The 24,716-nt window shown below is 23.1% G+C and overlaps 8 protein-coding genes across 8 annotated transcripts; 5 read left to right on the top strand and 3 right to left on the bottom strand.

Moving 5' to 3' along the window:
• Window positions 1-1,154: 1,154 nt before the first annotated feature.
• Window positions 1,155-3,545, bottom strand: PVVCY_0700650 (conserved Plasmodium protein, unknown function; the record flags this gene model as incomplete). Its single annotated transcript, XM_008627982.2, has 1 exon — window positions 1,155-3,545. One exon carries the CDS (start codon window positions 3,543-3,545, stop codon window positions 1,155-1,157), a length of 2,391 nt encoding a protein of 796 aa, XP_008626204.2.
• A 1,009-nt stretch (window positions 3,546-4,554) lies between these two features.
• On the top strand, window positions 4,555-5,775 carry PVVCY_0700640 (exonuclease, putative; the record flags this gene model as incomplete). The annotated part of the gene is made up of 1 exon (XM_008627983.2): window positions 4,555-5,775. The coding sequence occupies one exon, from the start codon at window positions 4,555-4,557 to the stop codon at window positions 5,773-5,775; it is 1,221 nt and encodes a 406-aa protein (XP_008626205.2).
• A 1,148-nt stretch (window positions 5,776-6,923) lies between these two features.
• On the top strand, window positions 6,924-10,542 carry PVVCY_0700630 (conserved Plasmodium protein, unknown function; the record flags this gene model as incomplete). The annotated part of the gene is made up of 3 exons (XM_008627984.2): window positions 6,924-6,950; window positions 7,158-10,223; window positions 10,312-10,542. The coding sequence occupies 3 exons, from the start codon at window positions 6,924-6,926 to the stop codon at window positions 10,540-10,542; spliced, it is 3,324 nt and encodes a 1,107-aa protein (XP_008626206.2).
• Window positions 10,543-10,963: 421 nt separating this feature from the next.
• PVVCY_0700620 (GTP-binding protein, putative) lies at window positions 10,964-13,141 on the bottom strand (the record flags this gene model as incomplete). Its single annotated transcript, XM_008627985.2, has 1 exon — window positions 10,964-13,141. One exon carries the CDS (start codon window positions 13,139-13,141, stop codon window positions 10,964-10,966), a length of 2,178 nt encoding a protein of 725 aa, XP_008626207.2.
• A 743-nt stretch (window positions 13,142-13,884) lies between these two features.
• PVVCY_0700610 (nucleoside transporter 2, putative) lies at window positions 13,885-15,432 on the bottom strand (the record flags this gene model as incomplete). Its single annotated transcript, XM_008627986.2, has 1 exon — window positions 13,885-15,432. One exon carries the CDS (start codon window positions 15,430-15,432, stop codon window positions 13,885-13,887), a length of 1,548 nt encoding a protein of 515 aa, XP_008626208.2.
• A 945-nt stretch (window positions 15,433-16,377) lies between these two features.
• Window positions 16,378-17,655, top strand: PVVCY_0700600 (conserved Plasmodium protein, unknown function; the record flags this gene model as incomplete). Its single annotated transcript, XM_008627987.2, has 2 exons — window positions 16,378-16,725; window positions 16,957-17,655. 2 exons carry the CDS (start codon window positions 16,378-16,380, stop codon window positions 17,653-17,655), a joined length of 1,047 nt encoding a protein of 348 aa, XP_008626209.2.
• A 1,007-nt stretch (window positions 17,656-18,662) lies between these two features.
• Window positions 18,663-19,972, top strand: PVVCY_0700590 (Fe-S cluster assembly protein DRE2, putative; the record flags this gene model as incomplete). Its single annotated transcript, XM_008627988.2, has 5 exons — window positions 18,663-19,085; window positions 19,180-19,407; window positions 19,568-19,613; window positions 19,754-19,800; window positions 19,964-19,972. 5 exons carry the CDS (start codon window positions 18,663-18,665, stop codon window positions 19,970-19,972), a joined length of 753 nt encoding a protein of 250 aa, XP_008626210.2.
• A 1,049-nt stretch (window positions 19,973-21,021) lies between these two features.
• PVVCY_0700580 (lipase maturation factor, putative) lies at window positions 21,022-24,581 on the top strand (the record flags this gene model as incomplete). The annotated part of the gene is made up of 16 exons (XM_037634163.1): window positions 21,022-21,255; window positions 21,407-21,565; window positions 21,669-21,841; window positions 21,950-22,098; window positions 22,189-22,269; window positions 22,411-22,469; window positions 22,570-22,636; window positions 22,763-22,899; window positions 23,031-23,105; window positions 23,217-23,251; window positions 23,338-23,426; window positions 23,554-23,661; window positions 23,765-23,943; window positions 24,070-24,139; window positions 24,249-24,295; window positions 24,489-24,581. 16 exons carry the CDS (start codon window positions 21,022-21,024, stop codon window positions 24,579-24,581), a joined length of 1,755 nt encoding a protein of 584 aa, XP_037490305.1.
• Between the last annotated feature and the right edge of the window lie 135 nt (window positions 24,582-24,716).

The following is a 24,716-nucleotide window of genomic DNA, read 5'->3' as shown; positions in this document are numbered from 1 at the left end:
TATGCCCATGCTTTATGTGTATAAGTATATTCCTTATTTATGGAAAGAAGATCCAAAAATTGTATACTAGTTTGTACGCAAGCAAGTTTCATACACATATATTTTTAAATCTTCATTAAAAAAAATTTACAAAAATCGATACATGCGCGTACTACTAAGTGTGTTGCGAAGGAATAATTATTAATAAGATAATGATAATAATAAGCGGATATATCGTTTTTTAAAACCTATATTTTTCCCCTATTTGTACTATTAAATATATATATATATATCACAGTTTTATATGTTATCATTTTTTTTGTAGAATTATATGACGTGGACCATACACGTATTATAGAGTAATTTGGCATATATATGTAAACATGATGCCCCGTTTTTTCTTTTTAATTTGTTGTATGTTATTTGTTATTTTGTTTAAAAAAAAATATAATTATTATTCAAATGGAAAATAAGAAAAAGAAATATAAATGTTTAATAATTGAATTTATTTGCCTTTCTCCACGAATATGTATATTTACATACACGCATTTTTTTTTAATATTATCGAGCCTTTGATTGATAATTTTTATATTTTATATCCAATATTTTATGACTATTTAATATTAATATTAAATAAGTTTATTATTGTTTTAACTCTGTCTTATCAATAGTTGCGAAGATGCATAAATTATAAAGTATATAAAATTTTAGATAGACATTTATAGCGATCTAGATCCATGACTTATGTGGACTCACATAATCGTTATACGATGGACATTGTATTTACTTTATGCGCTTATTGCATGTACTTATTTTTTTCCTCCAGTACTTTTCAAGTGTATCATACATCACTTTGCAAATGCCGTGCATTTGGCAAATGCATACATTAAAACGAGTAAATAGAAAGGGAAAGAAAAATAAATTAAAATAATGTTAATCTTATTATATATATTTGCTATTGGAAAATGCATAAAATACAAAACAAGAAAATTAAAAAAATGATGCACACTAAAAAATAAATATACATAATATTGAGCATGTAAAAAGTAAAAGAAAATGTTATCATATAAGGTATTTCATATGGTCATTTTCATTTCGTTTTATATCCTTCACTTATTTTTCCACATCTAATACCTCAACGAGAAATCATAATATATAGCATTTAATTCAAATTCTTAATAATGTGTATCGGAACTATTGTTAGATTCCAAGGATAGCAAATTCTTTGGATCAATTTGATCGTTGTATTTTTTTTTTAATGGTTGGTCTTTCATATTTTTAGTTAAAGATATAATGTTGTCAAATAACTCTTTTTTTTTATTCTTGACTTTATTTCTAATGGAATTAGTGTCTAACCTATTTCTCATGGAGATATTACTCATCTTGGTTGTGTTAGAATTATCTATTTTTTTTTTTACAATCCCATTTTCTCCTCCATTTTTTAATGATATAGTATCATTCATATTCAAACTATCGTCTAATTTATCATTCAATGTATTTTGAGAAACAGTACTGTCTCTTTTTTTATTATCAGTTCCACTATTATTGTAACTTTCTGTAGATACGTTTGGATTAAATATATTTTTTGAAACCATTTTAACGTCAACTTTTTTGAAAATTTTCGTATCATTGTCAACATAAACCTTTGTTTTTGACCTTGAAAGCATTTTTTTAGAATTGGGTTGTATATTTTTATTTTTCTTATTATCTAATCCATGAAGACTTTTTTGTGTGTATATAACTTTTTTTTTGTTTAAGAAAATTTTGTATGGTGGTTTTGTAGGATTTAATTTGGATAATGTTTTTTTTCTTTTTAACGACATAGTGCTTTGTTTTTTAAATGGTGTTTCAACCATCGATTTTTGTTTATTCAAAATGCTTTTTTTTCTTTGAAATAAATTAGAATTTTTTGGTGGAAAACTTATAGTACCACCCCTTCTTACTTTGAGTGATTTGGTTCTAGATATTGCTAATTTTGATCTTCCACGATTAAGGTCTTTTTTATCACTTTTTCTTTTTATTGTACTACTATCTTTTTCAATGAAAGATTTTCTATGTTTCATTGGCATTTTTTTTGACGAACTATGAAAATTTTTATTATTATTTTCATTCTCCAAAGATGCCTCATTGTTATGATGTCCTACTTTACCTTTTTTTATTGTTATGACACCTTTTTTGGGGGGTTCATGTTTATGATTATTAGATCTACAAACTCTACCATAATATTCCACGTTTTGGTTTATTTCATTTTCTTGAATATCATGTGAATTTTTTTGTGTTTGGCGTTTTTCTTTTAAATTTTCTTTTGGTAATATATTTTTTTTTAAACTATTCATAACACTGTATTTATTTAAAATGTTTTCATCTTCGCATATTTTGACCTGTTTTGTAGAGTATTGGGGGTTTCCCCTTTGCTTTAAATTATTCATTGTACTTGTATCTTTAGCATTTGCTGTCTTCATTTGCTCTGAACTAATATTTTCATTCGTATCATCATCTATAGTGTCCCGATTTTTTTTTATTATTTCACATTCTTTACTCTTTTTATTCTTTATTTTTTCGTCATTAATTTGATTCCTTCTCTCACTATCATTATGTTTGTCTATGCTTTTTTCACTTCTATTTTTTTGAGTATCATTTTGTTTTTTTCCATTTCTTTTTTCTGGTGTATATAAAAAAGAATACCTTTCTAAATCGGCGTTGTCTTTGCTAAAATATTTTTCATTTGGGATATATTTATTGTGGTCATTACTATTGAAATTAATATCATTGGACTTTAGAATTTCGTTCCTATAATTTCTTTCGATTTCTTCCTTTGGGAGTGTATATGCATTTTCATTATTATCGGGATAATACTTCAATTTGGGGTCACTATCATAAACTTCAAATAGACTGTCACTTTTTTTGACAGTACTTTCGTCATATATATCTAAAATTTTTTTATGACCTTCGATTTCTTTACATTCCCCCGAATATATTGTTTCCAAGTTATTTGAGAGCGACATTTCCTGGTTATTAATTTCAAGGGGTATCATTCCATCGCTTCCCATTGAAAATTTTGTAATAAGCATATCATCAAATGTATCAAAACAAGAATCTTTATCAAAATATGTATGAGTATTGGTAATGTTTTCATCACATGAATTTGAAACTGAAAGCATGGAATTATTTTCGAAACTTTTCTTTTCGGTTTGCTTGTTTTGGTCTTTGTTATTTTCATCCTTTTTACTTCTGTTACTTTTTTTACATTTACATTTGGAACATACTTCATATTCTACATCCACTGGAACACCATAGGGGTACGATACAAATGGATTACATTGCCTATTTAATTTTTGTTGTGACATAATAAGGGGTGAATATACAGAATTCTTCATAGTCGCATTGGATTTATAACTCTGATAATATTCCTTAATATAAGGTCCCATAGGCTCTTGCTTAAAATGCGGGTCATAAAAAAATGGTTTGGCTATTATATCATTAACAAATGCATAGTCTTCTTGTTGCCTGTACAAGTCGTGGACATTTATGTTTTTATAGGCTGGAATGCAACTTGATTCCTCCATTTAAAAAAATAGCAATAAAATATGTCTTAAAATGGAAAATATATTAGTTCAAATTAATCATAGAACACGAATATGAAAAGAAAATTTTAAAAATTATATATTTTTTTTATAATAATTATCAAAATCGGTTTGAGGATGGTAATATGGCTATATATTATACATATGCAGTGTATTATGATATCAATGGTAATGAAGGAGTACAACCATATTAAAAGTTTAATCCAAATTAAATAAAAGGGAAAACAGGAGAAACAAATAATAATATTAACATAAAACAATCATAAATAGAGAATATACTTCGGTGATTATATATCATATCGAATATATTCGCTTTTTTAAAATATGCACATTAAAAATTTTAAATAGTAAAAAAATATATATAATGTGTGTTGCTTAATGTCATATAAAATAAAGGTTAATTAAATTAAAAAAATACATATAATAATTTTTTAATAAAATAAATATATAAGCTATTTCTTAAACAATTTTGCGTCTTTTTTTTGTATTAATATTTTTTTTGGTGGTAAAATATACTATTTGTGTGCAAGTAGCTAAAATAAACGATATAGAGAGCGAAAAAAAAATATTCTAACATAACAACCTTACATGTTAATATTTTTTTCACTTTATATCGCTACAGCTAGCTTTTATAAAAAAAAATATATTTTTTTGCATTAATAATACATTAATTTTTTAATATAACTTTTTTGTATACAATATATTAATATTTTTAGATAGCCATACATCCTATTCACAGATTTTTTTTTGGTAACCCATAGCATTGATTTGTGTCATAGAATAACCATTTAAATCGAATAATATCTGAATATTTTTTATAGTAAAAAAATGGAAAATATGTGAAAAATGCAAAAAAGGAGCGAAAGAAATATATTATCTAAACAACAGCTAACTTTGTAGAAAAAGTGATATGTTCTTTCTATTAATATGTATTAAAGTATTATGACTTTATTTTATCATTATTTTTTTGTATGAGTTTTGTTAAAGGGGAATGAAAATAATAAAATATACTTATAATAGCATATATACAATCTCCAAATATAATTTCGTTTTAAATAATACAATTCAAAGCATTCTTCTGAAAAATATAAAAAATGTGAATACTGTTCGAAAGGGCAGGCAGTTTTATGGAACAGGTATTTCACAAAAAAAGGATGATGAAATAAGTTGTAAATATTACAATGATAATATTAAAGCCATATTACCAAACAAAGATTCTCCAAACAATTATAAAGACATTAAGGTTATAGAAAATGAAAAAGAGGGGGAAGAAGCAGCTGAAGAAATAAACTGTAATGACATTATTGCAGTAGATTTCGAAGGAACGAATTTAGGGCGGTATGGTAAAGTATGCTTAATGCAGATATATACAGAAATTGAAAAGAAAGATAAAGTGTTTGAGAAATATTATATATTCGATTTATTAAACAAGTCTGTAATAAATAGTGTAAAAAAGATAATTGAAAATAAAAAAACATTGAAAGTGATTCATGATTGTAGAGAAGATAGTTCTGCTTTATATAACCAGTTAGATATAAAGTTTGAAAATGTTTATGATACGTTAAGAGCACATATGCTTTTATTGGAAAAAAAAAAAGAAAATGATATATATCAAGTAAGTTTTTTAAACCTTTTACATGATTATTTAGGGGTTAAAGATGATTGTTTAAATAATATAAAAAAAGAAATGTATAAAAATGATAAAATATGGGAAATAAGACCATTAAGTAAAATTTCCATTATTTATGCTTTAAAAAATGTTAAATACTTACTACCTATTTACAAAATATTTGACAAATTAATATCTAAGAAAGAAGTATTGGAAAAATCACAAGATTTTGTAAATTATTGTTTTCTTAATTCTCGTTATAAATTGCCCGTGGATTTAGCAAAAAGAGGGAATATAATAGAAGCGATGCTAGTAAGTAAATCTATCTTAAATTGTGTTTTTAAATTGAATAGTACAAGAAAGGGAATAGCTTGTACACCGTCATCGGTTGCACAATTTAATAACGTAAAAGTGGGGGATGTCGTAATGTGTGTAGTCAGTAATAAATCGATAGATCAAAAAATTTTATATCTATGCAAACATGATGATGTATATGATTATTGGAATTTAAAAGAAAGACCTAGGGGTAAATTCAAGCCATCGATTCATGAGAATGCTGTAGATCCTATGATTGAATTTTGTGACAATGAAAATTTATCCTAAAGCTTTGTGACGAATATATGATAATTGAAAAAATGAGCAAAATAATAAAGAAAATTTATGATTGTTTTAGGTTTCCTGTTCAATTTACAACGTACTATGTATATAGAATTAAAGTTTTTTTTTCAACGATATATGTGTAGATGCGTGTATACTTTTTTGTTTTTTTGCAATATATTTATTTAGCAAATATGTTATAATATAATGAAAGCATTAATGCATTTAATGAAAAGGATTATATAAATAATATAATTAAATGCATATTTAAATGCTTTTGAATATTATTTATTTGAATTATTTGGATAATTAACTTTCTATTTAAATTCTTTTTTATGTATCTCTTAAAATGTCCTAGATGAACATTATGAAGAATGTGATTTATATTTTTTGTACTTTAAAAATTTTTTTATGTGAATTTTAATAAATATAAAAATCATGAAAATATATGTGGATCATCACTATTTTACTTTATCGGGTTCAGAAGTTAGTTTTCTAATGATAATGATAAATTTTATCTCTATGTATTTTTTTCTATATATAAAATGTGTATTACAAATATACACGGATTTTGAGAAAGAATTTCATAATAATATTTACATATTATAAGATAATTTCAAATTATATATTTTGTAAACATTAAAACAATTGTCGTAAGATAGTAATGGAACTTTTTTAAGTATAGGAAAAAAAGATACTCTTGATGTGCGATTTAAGCATGTGCAGATGCCATAATTAAATTTGATATCGATATAGGATAAAAAAATATTAAAATATTATAGCAAATTTTAATATATAATGAATTAAAGTTTTTATATCTTTAATGTTTTTTTCGTTTTTTTTTTTTTACGATTTAATATAATAAGGATACAAAGCATAAGAATAATTTTTATGCATATAAAAAGGTGTATAGATATATCAAAAGAGCGTAAATATGCATTTTATGTTTTATTTTAAGCTACAATATATATAAAGGAGTAGAAAAAAAGGGGAAATTATATTTTATCAATGAGAATGCATAAATAATTCAGTATTTGAATTGAAATTGCATATGAAATATTTTCTTAATTATGATTATAGTCAAGTCATAGTTAATTAGAAGGAGTAATTATATATAATATAAGGACCTTTGAGAATACGAAGAAAAAAAAAACATGTTTGAAGCTAAGTCATATAAATGGGTAATGATCTTTCATTTTAAATATATTTAATTTATATGTGTATATTATGAAATGTTGAATAGTTTATATTTTTTTATTAATTTTTGATATATGAAAATTGTCCTATTGTATGTTTTGTAAGGATTTAGTTTAACATATTATGTATGGTTAAGGTGTAAAATATATGTGTGCATATAAACATTTCTTTTTCTCCGTCCTTTTATATAGTATTTCGAAAATGGATGTGAAATTGTTCCCTTGAAAAAGCCCTATGATAAGAGAAATGACTACTCTTTGACTTTATTGGATATTCAAGCAGATTTTTCTGATTTTTTAGCAGAAGAAAAAAATATTATAAGCAGTGATAAATTGGCGAAAGAAGAAGAAAACGGGTTTAATTTGCAAAAAAAACAATTTATTCAAAAAGAAACTAAAAAAAAAAGTACAATAGAAAGAGAAAAGTATGTATATGAGATAGACTATTTATGGGCTTATATGGAATGGCATTATAGTTTTGAAGATGAGATAAAAGTTCAAAAAAATTTAATTAAGGATATAAATACATTAAAAAAAGTACCTAAGTTATTTGTTTCAGCACATATAATTGATGGGATAATTAATGAAATGCCTAAAAATGAAAATTTATGCATATTAAAATATACTACTTATCCAAATTTTTATAAAAAATATAATAATGAATTAGATATATTAAGTAAGAAAAGTAATAATAGTATTTATAATGTTTGTAATTATATTTATGAGGTTTGTGATATTGCAGACAAATCATTAACATTTGCTAATAGCCCTATAATTAATACTACTGTAAAAAATGTTTTAAGTATAACAAAAAGTGGAAAAAAAAGAGAAGATTTTAATGAGGAAAATGAAAAGGAAGAAATTGAAGAAGATGAAATATGGCAAATATATTTATCAAAAACATTGAAAAGTATAAATGACCAATGGCTATTAATTTGTATTAATGATGAATTAAAAAAGATTATTAACAATTCAGGTGATATTTATTTTAAAATGTTTAATAAATATATAAAAGAATACAATGAGTTTATAACAAATCATAATTATAATATTACATCAAATGATAAAGGAACATCAGGAAATGACAACAATTCTACTCATATGTCTAATTCCAACATGTTTAAAAATGAAGATAAAAATAATTTTTTTGAATTAAATAGTCATAATAATAATTTAAATTTAGAAAAACTAAAAAAATATAAAATAAATTTAATTTTTTCAGAAAATAAAGATATAAATCATATTATATATAAATTATGCACAAATTTAGGACGATTGGATGATGTTGTATTATGTACTACAAATAAAACTTATAACATATTAATGAATGATGTAGATGGAACATTAGCAATATGTCTTAAATCATTTTTTTCAAAATATTATATGAGTAATGATATAGAAAATAAAATATATTCCCAAGAAATGGAAAATGGAGCATGTAATTTAAAAAAAATTAATTCATCATCATATAATGACGATTTAATAAAAACATTGTCTATTATGGGTTTATGTAAAGAGAAAATAATTTTAAATGAAAAGGCAACAATTTTTAATAATATAGAATTATTTTATTCATATTATTTGCTTGTACATAGTGAAGCATTATATAGACAAAGTGAAGGATGTAAGTTGGTTAAAGAGAGTTTAACCTATTCTGAGAAAGAAACAAATGAAATTGATGATGGGGTAATTTATATAAGTAAAAAAGGTATTTTTGAGAACCTCCAATTTTCTAATGAAGAAATATGTAGCTATTTAATGCATATGCAAAAATATAGCAAAAATAATATGATATATATTAAAAATAAAGGTTTTCGATATATAAAAAGTGAAATAATTTATGAATTTTTAATTAAGATGATGGAATTAATAAGTATTAATGATAATTTATATGAATATCAATATTTTGAGAATCCTAATAAAATTAGTAACAACAATAATAATGGAGAAGTTTTTGATAAATATCGATCGGATTTATATAAAGGATTAAAAAAAAGACATGGAATAACATTTTTAAATATTATGAAATTAATATATGATAATATAGAAGATTTTAATTTTTTAAGTACAAATAAAATAGGATTAGAAAAGTATATAATATTACAATTATGTTGGAAATGTTTTGATATTGAAAATGTCAATTTTGAATATTTTAATATATATTATAATTACTACTTTTTTTATGAATATTTAAATAAAGGTAGTAGCGAATTAACATTTGAAAGTATGCTTGAAAATTATTTTGTCTTTTTAAATAATGATGAATATATTGATGAGACAATCATATTTTTAAATTTATTTAAGTTGCATAATATTATGTCATTAAATATTATAAGATCAAGTGGTAAAGTTACTATTCATTCAGAAAAGTTATTTACTTTTGATATGGATATGTTTACATATATAAAATATGTTGACGAGAATTTTCAAAATTTTAATTCGAATTTAATGGATAAAATTATACAATCATTTATAAAGAATTATCAATTTTTTTTAGATTATGGATATGATAGAGAATGTATAAAAAAAAATGATTCGAATGTTTTTGAAAGTGAAAATAGTAACACAAATTTAAAAGAAATGAATGAAAAAGACAATTTGGTTGATGATGGAACGGAAAATACTATTTATAAAAATAGAGTTTTATTTAGAAATAATGTAATATTAAATGTGAATAATATTAATCATATATGTAATGATAATTTAATGTTTGAATATTTTGTTGTTGTCAAATATTTTTACAGCGAAAATAGTTTTTCTCTGCTTGAAAAAAAAATAAAAAAAACTGTGAGTATGTTAAATGGCACTTATAATGCCAATCAGGGAGAACAAAATGTGTATGGACATGAAAATTACGAACTTTCTGAAAAATTCGAAAATTTTAGTTCATCACGTCTTGATAACCTCGCAGATTATGATATACACAAAAAATACAATTCAAATTATTCCAAAAGTATGAAACATAATTATTGTTTAAATTATAAAATTTTTAAATATCAAACAAATTCATTTCCTCACATAAGATTGAATAATAACTACAATGATTTGCTAATTTCTGTATTTACACCTCTTTCTTTACATTGTTCGATATTTCGAGAAAATGTAATTTATAATAAAAAAAATAATAGCTTTCAATTAATACCATCATTTTTAATAAAAAATAATTTAAGAAGTTGTTTGACAGTTTTGTTTGGTCTAAAAAATTCTTACTATTCTCAAGAATTTTATCCATTTTTAAATCCCTTGCTGAATAATAAGGTAAGCTATATATTTTTTTTAAATAACTCGATATTTGCATATAGTCTCTATATTATACCCATAAAATTTATATGGACATTTTTTATAGGATATGATTGGAACAATAGCTGTACCACCTTTAAGACATTGTAGAACAAAATTTATGGAAAAAGAGAATCCAAAGAATGTCGAATTATTTGAAACGGAAAATATAATTTCATCGACATTAAATAATACCATAAAACAATGCTCGAATCATTCCCCTAGTAATAAGAAGATTACTGAAAAGTTATGGAAATTGTACAATTGTAATTTACCTATTAATAATTTTTATATATAATTTAATGATATTATTTTATTTCATTTTTTCCGTTGTCTTTTCTTGTTTATGGCATTTTCTGGTGTACTACCTACCGTTTGATTTATTCACGTTGGGTAGTTTGCTATTTTATTTTATCGTATATATGCCTATTTTTTTATCCTATTAAATTCGCTAAATAATCCAACTTTTGTATATTTAGCATGCTAACTTAATAGTATCCCATACCATTTTACTTTTTTAACTTCATCTCATGAGTCAATAAATTAAGGGCATTTGTGAAAATTTTAGTATTATTTTTGTTTTTTTATAAAGTGATGTAATTTGGAATATACACTTCTAGCGTTATGCCGTGGTTATATACAATTTTATTTTCTTGCTTTCAAAAAAAAATCTGGATCTAGGATGGCTGCTCGTTCTTTCAAGACAAGTAACAATTGACTTATGACGATACATCTTTGTTTTGATTCGATTGTGTAATAATAAGATGATCAGATTGAGAATTATTTTTATTTTTTTTTAAAAAATAATCAAAACTTTCCAAATAATTATGATCATATATATGTTTAATATTTTCAGGTAGATCATAATTTTGTAATTTTTTTCTACCTTCTTTAATATGATCAGATGTTGGAATAAGATAATCTTCAATATTTTTAGAATATAATTTATTATTTTGTAAAACATATTGTGGATATATTAATTCTCTTATTTTTCTACTTAAGAGTTTAATACCTAATCCAAATTTTGCTGATGTTCCAATTACTTCAATATCTGGAAAAATATGTTTTAAACGGATATACAACGAATCCAAATTAAGTAAAGTATTTTTATGTAGCATATCACATTTTGTTGCTACTACTAATTCTTTTTTTTTTAAATAATCAGGATTAAATAAAAATAATTCATTTCGAAGCATTTTTATTTGTTTTATTGTATCGTTGTAATATTCTTTTAAATTTTCATCTTCTATGGAAGGTGGATCTATTTTGCTATGGTTATTTTGGTTGCTTTCATTTTTTAGGCTCTTCAAATAATAGTCCTCAATATTTTGGTCATCAACATTTTTTAGATTATCATTTGAAACATCTATAACATATATAATTAGTTTGCTTCTATAGAGATGTCTGAGAATGCGTTTCCCTCTTGCTTTATCTTTATGGGCATTATAAAACAAATATGGAGTATCTAATAATGTAATTTCAACTCCATCAATATAATTAATATTGGAAACATGTGGTATAGTAGTTGTATATATATCACTATTTATATTTCCATAATATTTACTCAAGCTACTACAAAGAGATGTTTTTCCACTATTTTCAATTCCAATAAAAGCTACATCATTTAATAGTCGTAATTCTAATTCTAATAATATTTTTTCACTAAGTTCAGGTAATCTAAAATCATGTTTTTTAAAAAGTGAATAAGAGATACCTCCTTTTCCTCCTCTAGCTACTAATAATTCTTCATTTTCATTTAAAAATTGATACCAAAAAACACTTTTATATATTTTTCTATTATTTTGATTTTTTTTTTGACAATAAATTCTTTTTCTTACTATAGTACCTACAGGAACAAAAATAATTTTATCTTTCCCGTCTTTTCCTCGACTATTTTCTTTAAAATCTTCTCCATCATTTGCTTTTATTTTTTGTTCGATTTTTATTAAATCGTAAATACTTTTTTTACTTTTTAATATAACATTACCTCCATGTCCACCATATCCTTCACCTTTTAATTTTTTGCTTCTTTGTTTTTTATAATTTGGATTACCACCTTTTCCTGATTTTGCTGTAATCCATAAAAAATCGCAAAATCTTTTTTCATTTCGAATCATAATATGATCATCTGTGTGAGTTAAAATTTGCATTAATGCTTCACTTTTTAATATTTCATCATTTATGTTTTTTTTTGTTGGATCATTTGCTGAATCGTTTTTGATATAAATATTTTCATTTTGTTTATCGTCAGAAAGATTTTCATATTTTTTCATATCACCAACATTGTAATGACTAGTTTGGCTATCTGGGTCTTCTACACATTTTGAAACTTGTGTGTTGTCATTTTTTTGAGGACATGAATTAATAATATTTAAATTTGAGAATTTCAAAAAGTTATTTGTTTCAATATTTTGATCACTATTCAATATTGGATTGGTAAAATAATTGGTGTCAGTTATTTTATATGATTCCTTTTTTGCTGCATTATTTATATGTAGGTCTTCTGTAATATTTCTTTGGTTTATCTCTACTTGTTGTTCTTGATTTTTGTTTTTTTTTTTGACATGTATAAATATTTTGTTATCCTTGTCAATATAATTACACTCATTGTTGGCATACACATCATCATCACTATCTTCTTTGGTATCCTTTATTTTGGTAGTGATTTTTTTTTTTTTTTTTTTTGATATACATATTTCTTCATTTGTATTTTGGATCGTAGTGAAGGTTAATTTTTTAGTGACTAATATATTATTTATAAAATTATATTTTTGAGAAATTTTTAAATTTGAGAAGTTTTTATTTTTTATAAGTTGGTTAAACTGATTCCCTTTGGAAAATTGTAAAAAATTGTTTATCCTTTTTTGAGAACATTTTGATAAATTTATAAAAAGCATAATATATATCAACAGATTTTGGGGTATATTATTTACAAAGAAAAACTATTTCTATTTTTTTATCTTCTCTTTTTTGCCATATTACAAAAAAAAAAATAGATCACCATAAATTAACAATACATATCAGATAAAACGAAATATTAAAAAAATATATTTTTTATAGAGCAATTTTTGACCGTTGTGCACAAAGTAGAGATATTTTGTATTTCAAATTAAATTGCATTTGTTTACATAAAATAATTTGTGACCCTACTTTCATGATTATGCATAATATAATGCATATGTGTGGTAGTAAAATAGGGATATTCATGATTGAAGGGTAATTTCATTATTTTTTTTTTCGATTTTTAAAAATGGCTAGTTTTAAAATTGGTATAATATATATACAAAATTTTTATAAAGTTTAAAATGAAAAGAAGTTAATTTAAAAACTAATAAAAAAATGGTAATACAAAATCATCATTATTATATTAATGATTGTCAAATTTGGATATTATATAAATATTATGAGAAATGCATTAATATGCTTAAAAAATAAATGCCACTTGCATTTATTACATCTACGAATGTAGACAATAATGTATATGTATACATCAGTGATAGAATGAAAGGGTTCGGTAAAAATAAGTGGGTAAACAAAACATACATATATATATATATATAACACTAAACAATATGAATAGTGAAAAGTATGCAAATATGTTTTTGGATTTTTTTATTTATTCTTTGGGTTGTTTTTTTCCTTATAAACTCTTAACATAACGTCTATATTTTGTAGAAAAAACATAACCAGTCAAAAGGCCAATCCTTAAAAAGGAAGATCCTAATGCACTAACTGTTGCAATATTTCGCATTGAATTAAATGGCTTCAACACATCTGAAATGTTAATAAATGATAAAACAACAAACCATCCATTTAAATATATATTTGAAAAGATAAGGGCACATTTAAAAATAAAATTATCAAAAAAGGCTATTTTGTTTAAGGGTACTATTAGGCATAGTATTGATAAAATTGTTCTTGCTAAGGAATATATTAATACTTTTTTTTGTGGTAATAAAAATATTCTAAGTTTTGGATAATATCGTGCACATGTAGGAAATATTCTACTTATACAATCTGCTATTTGTACCATTCCTATTAATATATATCTTTCATCAACCTGGGTAGTCCACATTTCTGGACAAACAACTGGGAAAACTAAAATTTTTAAAAATATATTATAAAAAGTGCAAAATAAAAATATAGATGCTTTTTTAAATAAAAATAGTTGAGTACTTCCTTGTTCCATATATTCTTTTTTTTTTGTATTTATTAAATAGATTAATCTGTGTCGTATACTTTTGTTTTTATTATTTTCTTGTATATCTGTTGTGTCGTTATTGTTATTTTCTTTTGAGTTCATGTTCTTCATTTCGGTTGAAGTTGCATTTCCATTTGTTTCAGCATTTACATTGATAGAATAAGAATTTGCGTGATCGTTTGGAGATGATGTATTATTTTGGTTAGTACGTGATTGTGTGATCATTTGTTGGGATATTTTAATTTTTTTTTGGTCGTGATAAATTTGAATTTTTTTTTTGAATGATTCTGATTTTTTTAACATAGTGTAGCAAATAAAAGAAACAAGTATTAAGGTACAATTAATAGATGATGTAATAAATACTGAGGTAAATAATTTATGTATATCTTTATCTATTCGTATTATAAAATAAAAAAAAATTGTTGTAACAGTGAAAGAATATATCCCCGTTATTCCATAAGATAAACACACAACTTTCGAACTATTAACAGCAATAGTAGCAAAAGAAAAAATCATAGTTTTCATCATAGAGCATGTTGCACCAATTACCACTATAAGGAGATAAAATATAAACATATTTTTATAAAAATATTTAACAACGAATGGATATAATAATTGTAAAATAAATGACAAAATAAAACATGCATCATATATATGAGTTTTAACTTCTACAAATAAAGAAATAAATAATGAAACTAAAACTAAAACTAAAAAATATATAAAAAATGTAAAAGAAACTACTATATCTTTATTTAATAATGCATGTATATGGGGTGTTGTATTTAAGACACAATTATATAAAAGCACAGATGATATTCCCATTAAACATAAAGTTACGTTTGCAAATAAACTACTTTCTTCAATTTCATCTTTCTTTATATTATTATCTTCAACTTCATTGCTTATTTTTTTTATTTGTTCATCTTTTTCAATTGGAGATATGTCCGTGGAATTTTCCCCATTTTCGCTTTTTGAAACATCATTCATGATTTACAACGAAAAAAAAATATATATTATAAAAGTCTTTTTATTATTTTTTTTCTTTATATATATATATTTTTATGTACATATTTTTCTTTATATATATTTTTTTTTGAAAGAGAAAACAACCTTGCTACTATTAAATATGTTTCCACATTTTTGTTAATATGAAATTAAAAAAAAATGAATATTTAATCTGCCAATTTTTTCCTTTTATTTTATACTTTATTTAATGTTGTAAATATTTGATGCATACACTAATTGGGCTCATATATATTGTTCACATATTAAATAATAACACAACTTTCAAATTTGATTAAAAAACAAATATAAGAATAAAAATATTGTTTTTCCTGACTGTGCATGTAAAATAGTATTATATATTGTCTCTATATTTTTGGAGTTTTTTAATAAATATTTAATAATATATATATTTTTTAATTTAATATATTCCTTAATTTATATTTTCCAAATTTTTTATTAAAAAAAATATTATATTTTTAAAGGAATTTCCTATATTAGGGATATATTTCCGCTCCCCCAAAGTATGGTGTTGTTCTTTTTTATATAAGTATTGCATAAATAAATGTACATGCATGCTAATATATATTTATATACTTTTAAAAGAATTATAATTAATTTTGTATAACTGATTGGAGATATTTTTACCCCAGCTAGATAAGCTTTATGAAAAATATTGATTTATATTTTTCAGTATAATGTGTTCTAAATATTAAGAAATTATTATGTAATTATTGTAAAAATATTATACCTCTTAGCCAATTTTTCCAATCATTTTGATTTTTGAATAAATGTATAGCTCGTAAAAATGCAAGTTATTTGGTTAATTGCCAAATTGAAAAAAAGAGAAAGATAAAACACGGGGTACCAAAAAAAAAAACGAGAAAAAAAATAGTCCCATTTGAAGTATATATATATATGTGTGGAATAATGATAAAACGATATTTAAAGGTATATCCTTCGATCTATTATACAAAGCATGTATATAGTGCCCCCCAAGTAAGTTCCAATGGTGAAGTTGTAAAAAAGGATTACGTATTTAACCAATATGGGAAAGAAGGGATTCATTTAAATAATAAATTAAAAAAAGGGAATGATAAGAATGCAATAAAAAGAGTATATTATTTTAAATTATGGAATGCACTAACTCAATATAATTTTACTTTGTTTGAAAATATTATACAGCAATTTTTAAATGAAGGACATATGTATGATGAAGTTATTTATTCCATTATTGTTCATTCTTATGTATTAAACCATAGGAAAAAAGTTGAAAATGTAAGAAAAAAAAGTATTACTATGAAAATAATCTAGTTGTCAAATTATGCAATTACCACATTTTATTTCCTTTCATGTTGAATATGGTGTGATTCTTCAAATGAATGTCAACACATTTGCATGTGTATTATATATACATATATATATGCTAATTTGTGGATATATCTTGTCCAGTTTGAATAGTACTATTTATCTAGCCATATTGAACCATGTATATTTTATCCTTTTTAGGCATATTTAGTAATCGAAGAAATGAAAAGGTGTTATATGCATCCAGCTATTATTAAAATAAATGAAAGAATGATAAATTCATATTTAGAACTTGAAATGATTTTTTGTGAACCTTCAAAAAGTTTATGGATGAATATATGCAGATTAACTTGGGAAGTCTCAATAAAATTAAATAGAGAAAGAAAAAGAAAATTAAAAGAAAAATTAAATTTATTACCGCCAAATGAAGTTTTAAAATTAACTAAAGAAGATCTAAAACTTATGTTAAAAAAGGAATATGAAGATAGTTTAGTAAATATGATAGATACAATGTCCTTGGATAATGAAACCCCATATGAGCATATGATGATTGAGGAATCACAAATTTATAATGAAAAAGAAAACGAAGAAGAAAATACACCATCTTTATCACTATTGGGAAAGGATATGACAATAATTGACAACCATAATGAAAATAGTAGTATCTATGTAGATGCTCAATCGAACTATATAGATGGCAAAATAAAACAAGATGAAAATGATATTTATATGTTACTGAAAAATGATACGCATAATGTTCAAAGTATGAGTGATTGGGATGACGATTGGGGTGGAGACGATGGCGATGAAAAAGAAGAGGATGAAAAGGAAGAGACGTATGGAAACGACGAAGATTTTGATATTCAACTTTTAGAAAAATATTATAATCGCAAATCGTAGGGATAAGCTATTTATATTGGCATGCAATGTAGTGAATATATTTTTTTAATTCTCTACAAATTTTATATTGATATTATGGGTATAATATACATACATGCATATATGGGCCTAATTCTTGAGATGAATACATAATGGAATATTCCATATGTATATACTCATTTCTTATTTTGTTTTAGTTGTGTCTATTTTTAAGAGCTCCCCTGAAAATTTCCTACTCTTCTTATATTTTCCTCACATGCATTTGTTTATTATTATTTTTATTTTATTTTTATAAAATAAATAATTTTTTATTTTTACATTTAAAAAGTTTGTTCATTTTGTATTATATATAATTATTTAAATAAATACATTGAAAGCAAGCTTTGCATTTTTTTTAATTTTTTTGTTTTACGCTTAACATACACCTTTGAAAAAATAAAATATAATAAAAAATTTTAACATATAAAAATAATTTAAAACATTATAGTTTGATTAATCTGCCATTTTATGTTGATAAAAAGAGAAAGAAAAAAAGTAACATATTTCTTACAATTTTTTTGAAGTGTATAAAAAAAAAGCATACATGCATAACTGCGTATATATAATTTTTCTGATTGGCATTCTGAACAATTTACAAAAAATATATCATTGTTTTTTTTTTATTTCATTTACACGTTGAATAATTGAATAAAAATAAAAATAAAAAAAACGAACAATTTTCAAAACATTTTTATGTGATATCAAAATAAAACAAGGAAAAAAATAGCCTGTTTAATTGGGATAATTTTAATGACTACAAAATATAAGGAAATAAAAAAGTAGCAACCATTGGATGGATTTTCCACACGCATTCTACATAATTATACTTATTTGAAGTGATGAAATACAATAGGATTGATAAATAAAATAAAAAGTTCAGTAAAACAAAGATATAAATAGCTAATTGCGGTATAGTAGCTAAATAAGTGAAAGTAGAAAGGAAACCCACAACTAAACAATATATATATATAATTATTTCGAGGTAAAAAATGATAAACTTTTCAAATACATTAATAATTTTAAATAATGATGTACCATGCGAATTATTGAAAAAGAAGTATTCAGAGTTATTGATACCCACAATAGGTATATTAGATTTCAAAAAGAAAAAAATATATAAAAAATATAATAACATATTTTTATATAGTTACCAAAATTATTCATTTCTATTCGATTTGAACGACAACATTTTACTAAAAATTCAAAAATATTTAAATAAAAATGGAATATTGGATATCAATTTGTACCTAAATGACAAAAGTAATAATGATAGTGATGCTAATAAAAAAGACCATTCCCAAATTGAAGATATTAACAAAATTTTAAAAAAACTCAGAAAAGAATGTTTATATAATGGTTATATTAATATTTCAGCTGAACAAACAATGAGTGAAAATGGGACAGTAATAAATGTAAGTTGATATGCAACATCAGATATGTATATATGTGGAAAAGGATAAAAAAAGTGGTATAAAATGGTGACTTGTTTTTTTATATTTTTTTCAGGTAAAAGCCGAAAATCCTGATTTCAACAAAAGCGATGATGACAATAATTTAGTTTCTAGTGATGATGAAATAAATGAAAAATGTGAGGATAAAAAAAAAGCTGTAAATAGGGTTTGTGATAATTGTACATGTGGAAAAAAAGAGAAAGTAATGAATTTGGAAAAAATAAAAATAAATAGCAATGAGGTTGAATATAATACTGAGAATGTGGTTTCGTCCTGTGGAAATGTAAGCAAAAAAAAAACAAGCAGACAAAAAAAATAATAATAAATAGTACAAACAAATATTTGTAATGTGGTTATTTATCTAGCTCTATGCTGCCATGTTTAATGTGATATAATGCATAGAATAACATCTTACTAATTTAATTTATTTTTCCAAAATATAGTGCTACTTAGGTGACGCCTTTAGGTGTGGATCATGCCCTTACAAAGGTTTATTTTTATAAAATTATTATATACATAAATGTTTTTTTCAAATATAGAATGTTTATATTTTGGTATAAAAAAATAATATTATGGCTAGTTGCATAAATATGTATACATTGGGAATATATTTTTTTTTAAATTGATAGGTCTTCCCGCATTCCAGCCAGGAGAGAATGTGAAACTTAATTTGAATGTATGTTAAAATAAAAAATGATAATAAAAATTTTAAACATAATTTATTGTTCATTTATATAATACCACTGTTATATATTCTTTCCTTAATTTTGATAACAGTATTCTACATATCTTCATTATTATAATTACAATTTTTACTTTGTTGTATTTTTATTTATTAGAATGACTAGAACTAAGACAAATCCTTATCCCCCCTTACTCATATTAGCAAACAATTTTAAAATGATAAATGAGGAACTAGGTTTTTATTTCCCCATTTTTGTGTGTATATTAGCCTTTTTATATATGTTTTGACTTTTATTTTAATTTTGCTTTTTTTTTTTGTACAAAAATAAAAAACGATGTACTTTTTTATTTGAGTAACATATATTAAATATGAATTTATTATAAAAAATTATAATTTCGAATTTTTTCTTTGCTTTATTATTTTTTTTCAATCATATAATATTCCATTGGTGATAACATAATTGTCTTTTATATAAATTCTTTCAATTATTTATTTAGCATATTTTTATGCCATTTGATTTATTCTTTTTAATAACACTTAATAACAAATTTAGTTTTTAAATTCAAGAAAATTATACAATTATTTAGTATATCTTTTTATCCTTTTTGGAAATATATGTAACAGATTTTTTTTCAAATTTATAATAAATTTTTATATTAAATATTTATTTTACTATTTTTAAAATAATTTTATCATCCTTTTTTTGTGGTATTATTTTTATACACATAAATATAGTTGTGGGTTTACCAAAAAGCATGAATTAAAAAAATATGTTATTTTGAATAGACTTATAATTTTTGGAAAAATAGTAAATAGAAATATATGTAGCTAAAATAAGTTATATTATATATATAGTACTGCATATAAATATTTTTTTTTATTGAATATGTGGAAACTATAAATAAAAAATAGGTTTCATAAAAAATTAGCATTTTACATAAATTTGATGGAGAGAAATACAGAAAGGATAATATATAAGAGATGATAATTTTTAAATAGTAAAATTATTATACATTTTCGTATAGTTTGGTAACATTAAAAAGGAAGGAAATGAAAAACATTGAAATGGGTATAAGTAGTATAAAAGATTATTATATATATATTGATCATATTATTATATATCTTATGAAGAATATACAATTTATCCAAAAATTTTCTACACATGAAATGGCCTTGATTTGAATTAATCATTATATTGGCCAGTGATCGAAAATGATGAACATGTGTAATAGTTGTAGTAATACGAAGGATAACAATATAAATAAGCAAAATGGAATTAAATTGAATAAAAAAAATTGTACTATAATAACAATTTGTATTTTTTTTGTATTTTTTTTATCAACAATAAACAATTTATTCAAATATATACACATAAAAACATCTAGATATATTTTAACATACTCAAATATTTTATACCTCATATCCTTCCTTTCGTTAAACAAGCAGGTACTTGCATATATATATTCAGCAAAACCAATTGTATATAGATATGAAATAAGCAGATACTTTTTTTAAATATTTTATGGGCATATATATATGGGTCTATTTATGAAGAACGAACAAAATAATGACGCGTTTTTTTATCCCTTTTTCATAGGTGGAACTGCTAATAGGATTGGATGATGGTATTTTGCCGATAGATAAATATATAAATGATTTAGAAAAAGTGTTAAAAAAGATAGATTTTTTTTTTGTACGTCGTTTGGTATATTGGGTGTATAAGCTTTGGGAATATGCCGTAAGAAATAGGATAAAAGTAAGCTACGTGAAAATATGGAAAAAACGTATTACCTGAACAATTTCACATTATTTAAAACTGCTTATTAATTATTGCCACCCAAAAATTACCTTTAAATCAGGTGAAGACATTTTGTAAAGTTGGGATATTATTATCAGTTATAAATTTTTTAATTCAAAAAAATGTACAGAATGACTTTATTAGGATTTTTTGTTCGTTTTATTTGTTTCCTTTGTTATTTATATTACACATTTCATTTAAAATTGTTATGCGGGATTTCATGGTTTTCCAATGGTAAGGAAAATGACTGAAATACTGGAAAATGCTACAGACAATTTATATGCCTATATATTTTGAACTATTTCAATTTTATTATATATATTTTTTAATTTTTTTATGCAGCGACTTATTAATGAATGAATTTGGGTTCCTATTGACATTTTTAAATTTATCTGACAGTTATTATTTAATATATTCAAACACATTAATTATATGTCTTCTTCGATTAGTGTGTTTTAAGATTTTATTTAATTCAGGGGTTCATAAATTTGGTAAGTGAAATGAATTATAATAATTGAAAATGTTATAATATATTATAATTTCTAACTAATATTTATTATTGGATATAATATTTTTTTAAGTTTACGAAGGTTCGCAATGGCTACACCTCAAGGGTTGTGAAAACCTTTTTTTATGTCAACCCCTTCCATCAATATTATCACGTAATTAAAAAAAAATATATTAACATGTACTATACATATATGTGTATTCTTCTTCCCTTTTACAAGTGGGTCATTGATTTATATATTTAATGATGGGATTATATAAAATAAATCCTTTAAAAATTCAATTTGTTTATACAGACATAGCTTATTGTAAATTCGATAAATCGATTATTTGCTTTTTAATTATCATATCTGAAGTAAGTTCAATTGTAAATTTGTTTACAAATATATTAAGACTAAGTCAGTAATTTTATTTCAAATTTTTTATCTTTATAATTTTCATTTTTTTTTCTGAAGATATTATCATCCTGGCTCATATTCTGCTCTTCCAAATTAAGAATATTATTTTACATAATTTTTATAAGTAAGCAGATAAATGTTTTAAAAATTGTAGAAAATTTATAGTTGTACACGATTCATAGGCAAATGGTATTTATTGTTATGTTACCATCCTGTTAATAATTTTATTTTCCTTTATTCCCTATTACAGATATTCAAATAAGTTGCCATATCATTTGCAACAACATATTTTTATCGTATATTTTCATCATTTTATTTTTTTCTTCATTCGACGATTCGATATTAAATTTGTTTTCAACATCTGGAAATATTCCTGATTTATATAAAGTAATAGAACAAGCCATATAAAAATGTGTTCTAATTTTATAAGTGATAATATTTATTCTTATTGCTATAATTTTGTATTATATGAATATTTATACTTATGACAAATATTTTTCATTTTTTTTTTTTTGCAGAATAATGGGCTAGCCAACTTATCTATTTATTTGATAGTTTGTTTGATTAACATTATTATTTCACTATTTTATTTAGTAATACAAATTAGTACAAATGAAAATATGCATGACCAGACAAGGTGAAGGTTTACCACCCACTATTCATTTGGTTCATTCATTTATTTACTTATTTTATTACGTTTTCAGATTTTTGTCTTTATTAATTTTGTGCCTTTCTTCGAGTAAATTTAAAAAAGAATAAAAAAGCTACATATTTTAACGGCGTGATAGTGGTATATAATATATGTTTACAACTTTTCATTTGCAGAAAATGGGACATTCTCGATTTTCAACCCTTTCCCAAGGTTTATAAATTATATTATTATTTTTGTCCTTTAAACATTTGCAATTCTTATGGTAAATGAAAAAGCATAGGAAAGAAATGTATATTTTCTATGATGTTATATTAAAAATTATTTTGAAAAAATGCGTGTACATATTTTATTTCATTTATTTTGTGTATAAAATTTTACACTTTTTATAGCCATGCTAACAAGTACGAATAAATACCGACAAGAGATAGTTATAGAAGAGTTGCATAAGATAGGAAACGAATATAAATGGCAGTATGTTAATTTTGATTATAAGCCTGGTAAGAGAGAATTTGCTTTATTTTTCTATAATTGTATAAGTATATTCTATGAATAATGCCTATGATACTTACTTTTTATTTTATCACCCTTTTTTCTACTTAGGCAATATAAATAAAATCGGTTCGATTTTATGGTGGGGTCATATACCAAGGTTGGAATGGAAATTTTATTATTTTGCAAATTATACTGAATATAATAAAAAAGGTACATATCCAGTATATATATGCTCATTTTTAAAAAAATTATATAACCGAGAAAAGGGAATTTTATCTATGTTTAAAGTAAGTAACCTCTTTGTCGTCATACATACATACATACGTATGGATATTATACCTAAATGTGGTTATAGCTAGTTTTTACCCTTGTATGGATGTATTACACTATATATTGTATGTACATTTTTTAAGGAGAAGCATATCCAAGCAGTTCCATTGATGATTAAATTAAATTTACATAATTACAAGATGAATATAAAAGGTTAGCATAAAATATTTTTTGTTTCTTAATTGATAGTGAACATATTATTATTGTTACATTTGTTTTATTTCTTTTGATATGATTTTATTTTTATTTATTTTGGTTTTAGGATGTAGAGAAATTGATGATACCCCTATGAGGGCTTTTCCCCCACAGGTAAAATTAATTTATAATTATAAAGAATAACAATTATATATTTATGTATAAATGGTTAAAGAGTTTGAAAAGTTTTTTATAAGTTACACACAATGGATATATACATATATGGATAATGCTCCTATGTGTTAGTCCACAAATTTATATTCATATATTACTGGTATTTAAAAAATTTTAATAAAATAAATATTAGGAATGTAAATCGTGGGAATGCGGAAAATACTGGAAAAGAAGGGAAATTCGAGTTTTGGAGACTTTAAAATGCAAAGAAAATAAAACAAATTAAAAATTTAAACACTTGTATTTTTAATCACACACAGAAGATAAATACATGGAATATGTATATATTAAATGTGATTGTTTATGTTTTTATATTTTTTATAACCTTTTAAATCATGTATTTTATACCAATTTAATAAAT

This window comes from Plasmodium vinckei, assembly GCF_900681995.1.
Source record: "Plasmodium vinckei vinckei genome assembly, chromosome: PVVCY_07".
NCBI classification, from domain to species: Eukaryota; Apicomplexa; class Aconoidasida; order Haemosporida; family Plasmodiidae; genus Plasmodium; species Plasmodium vinckei.
The sequence above is the reverse complement of the archived record's forward strand: the minus strand, read 5'-3'. Positions and strand labels throughout refer to the sequence as shown.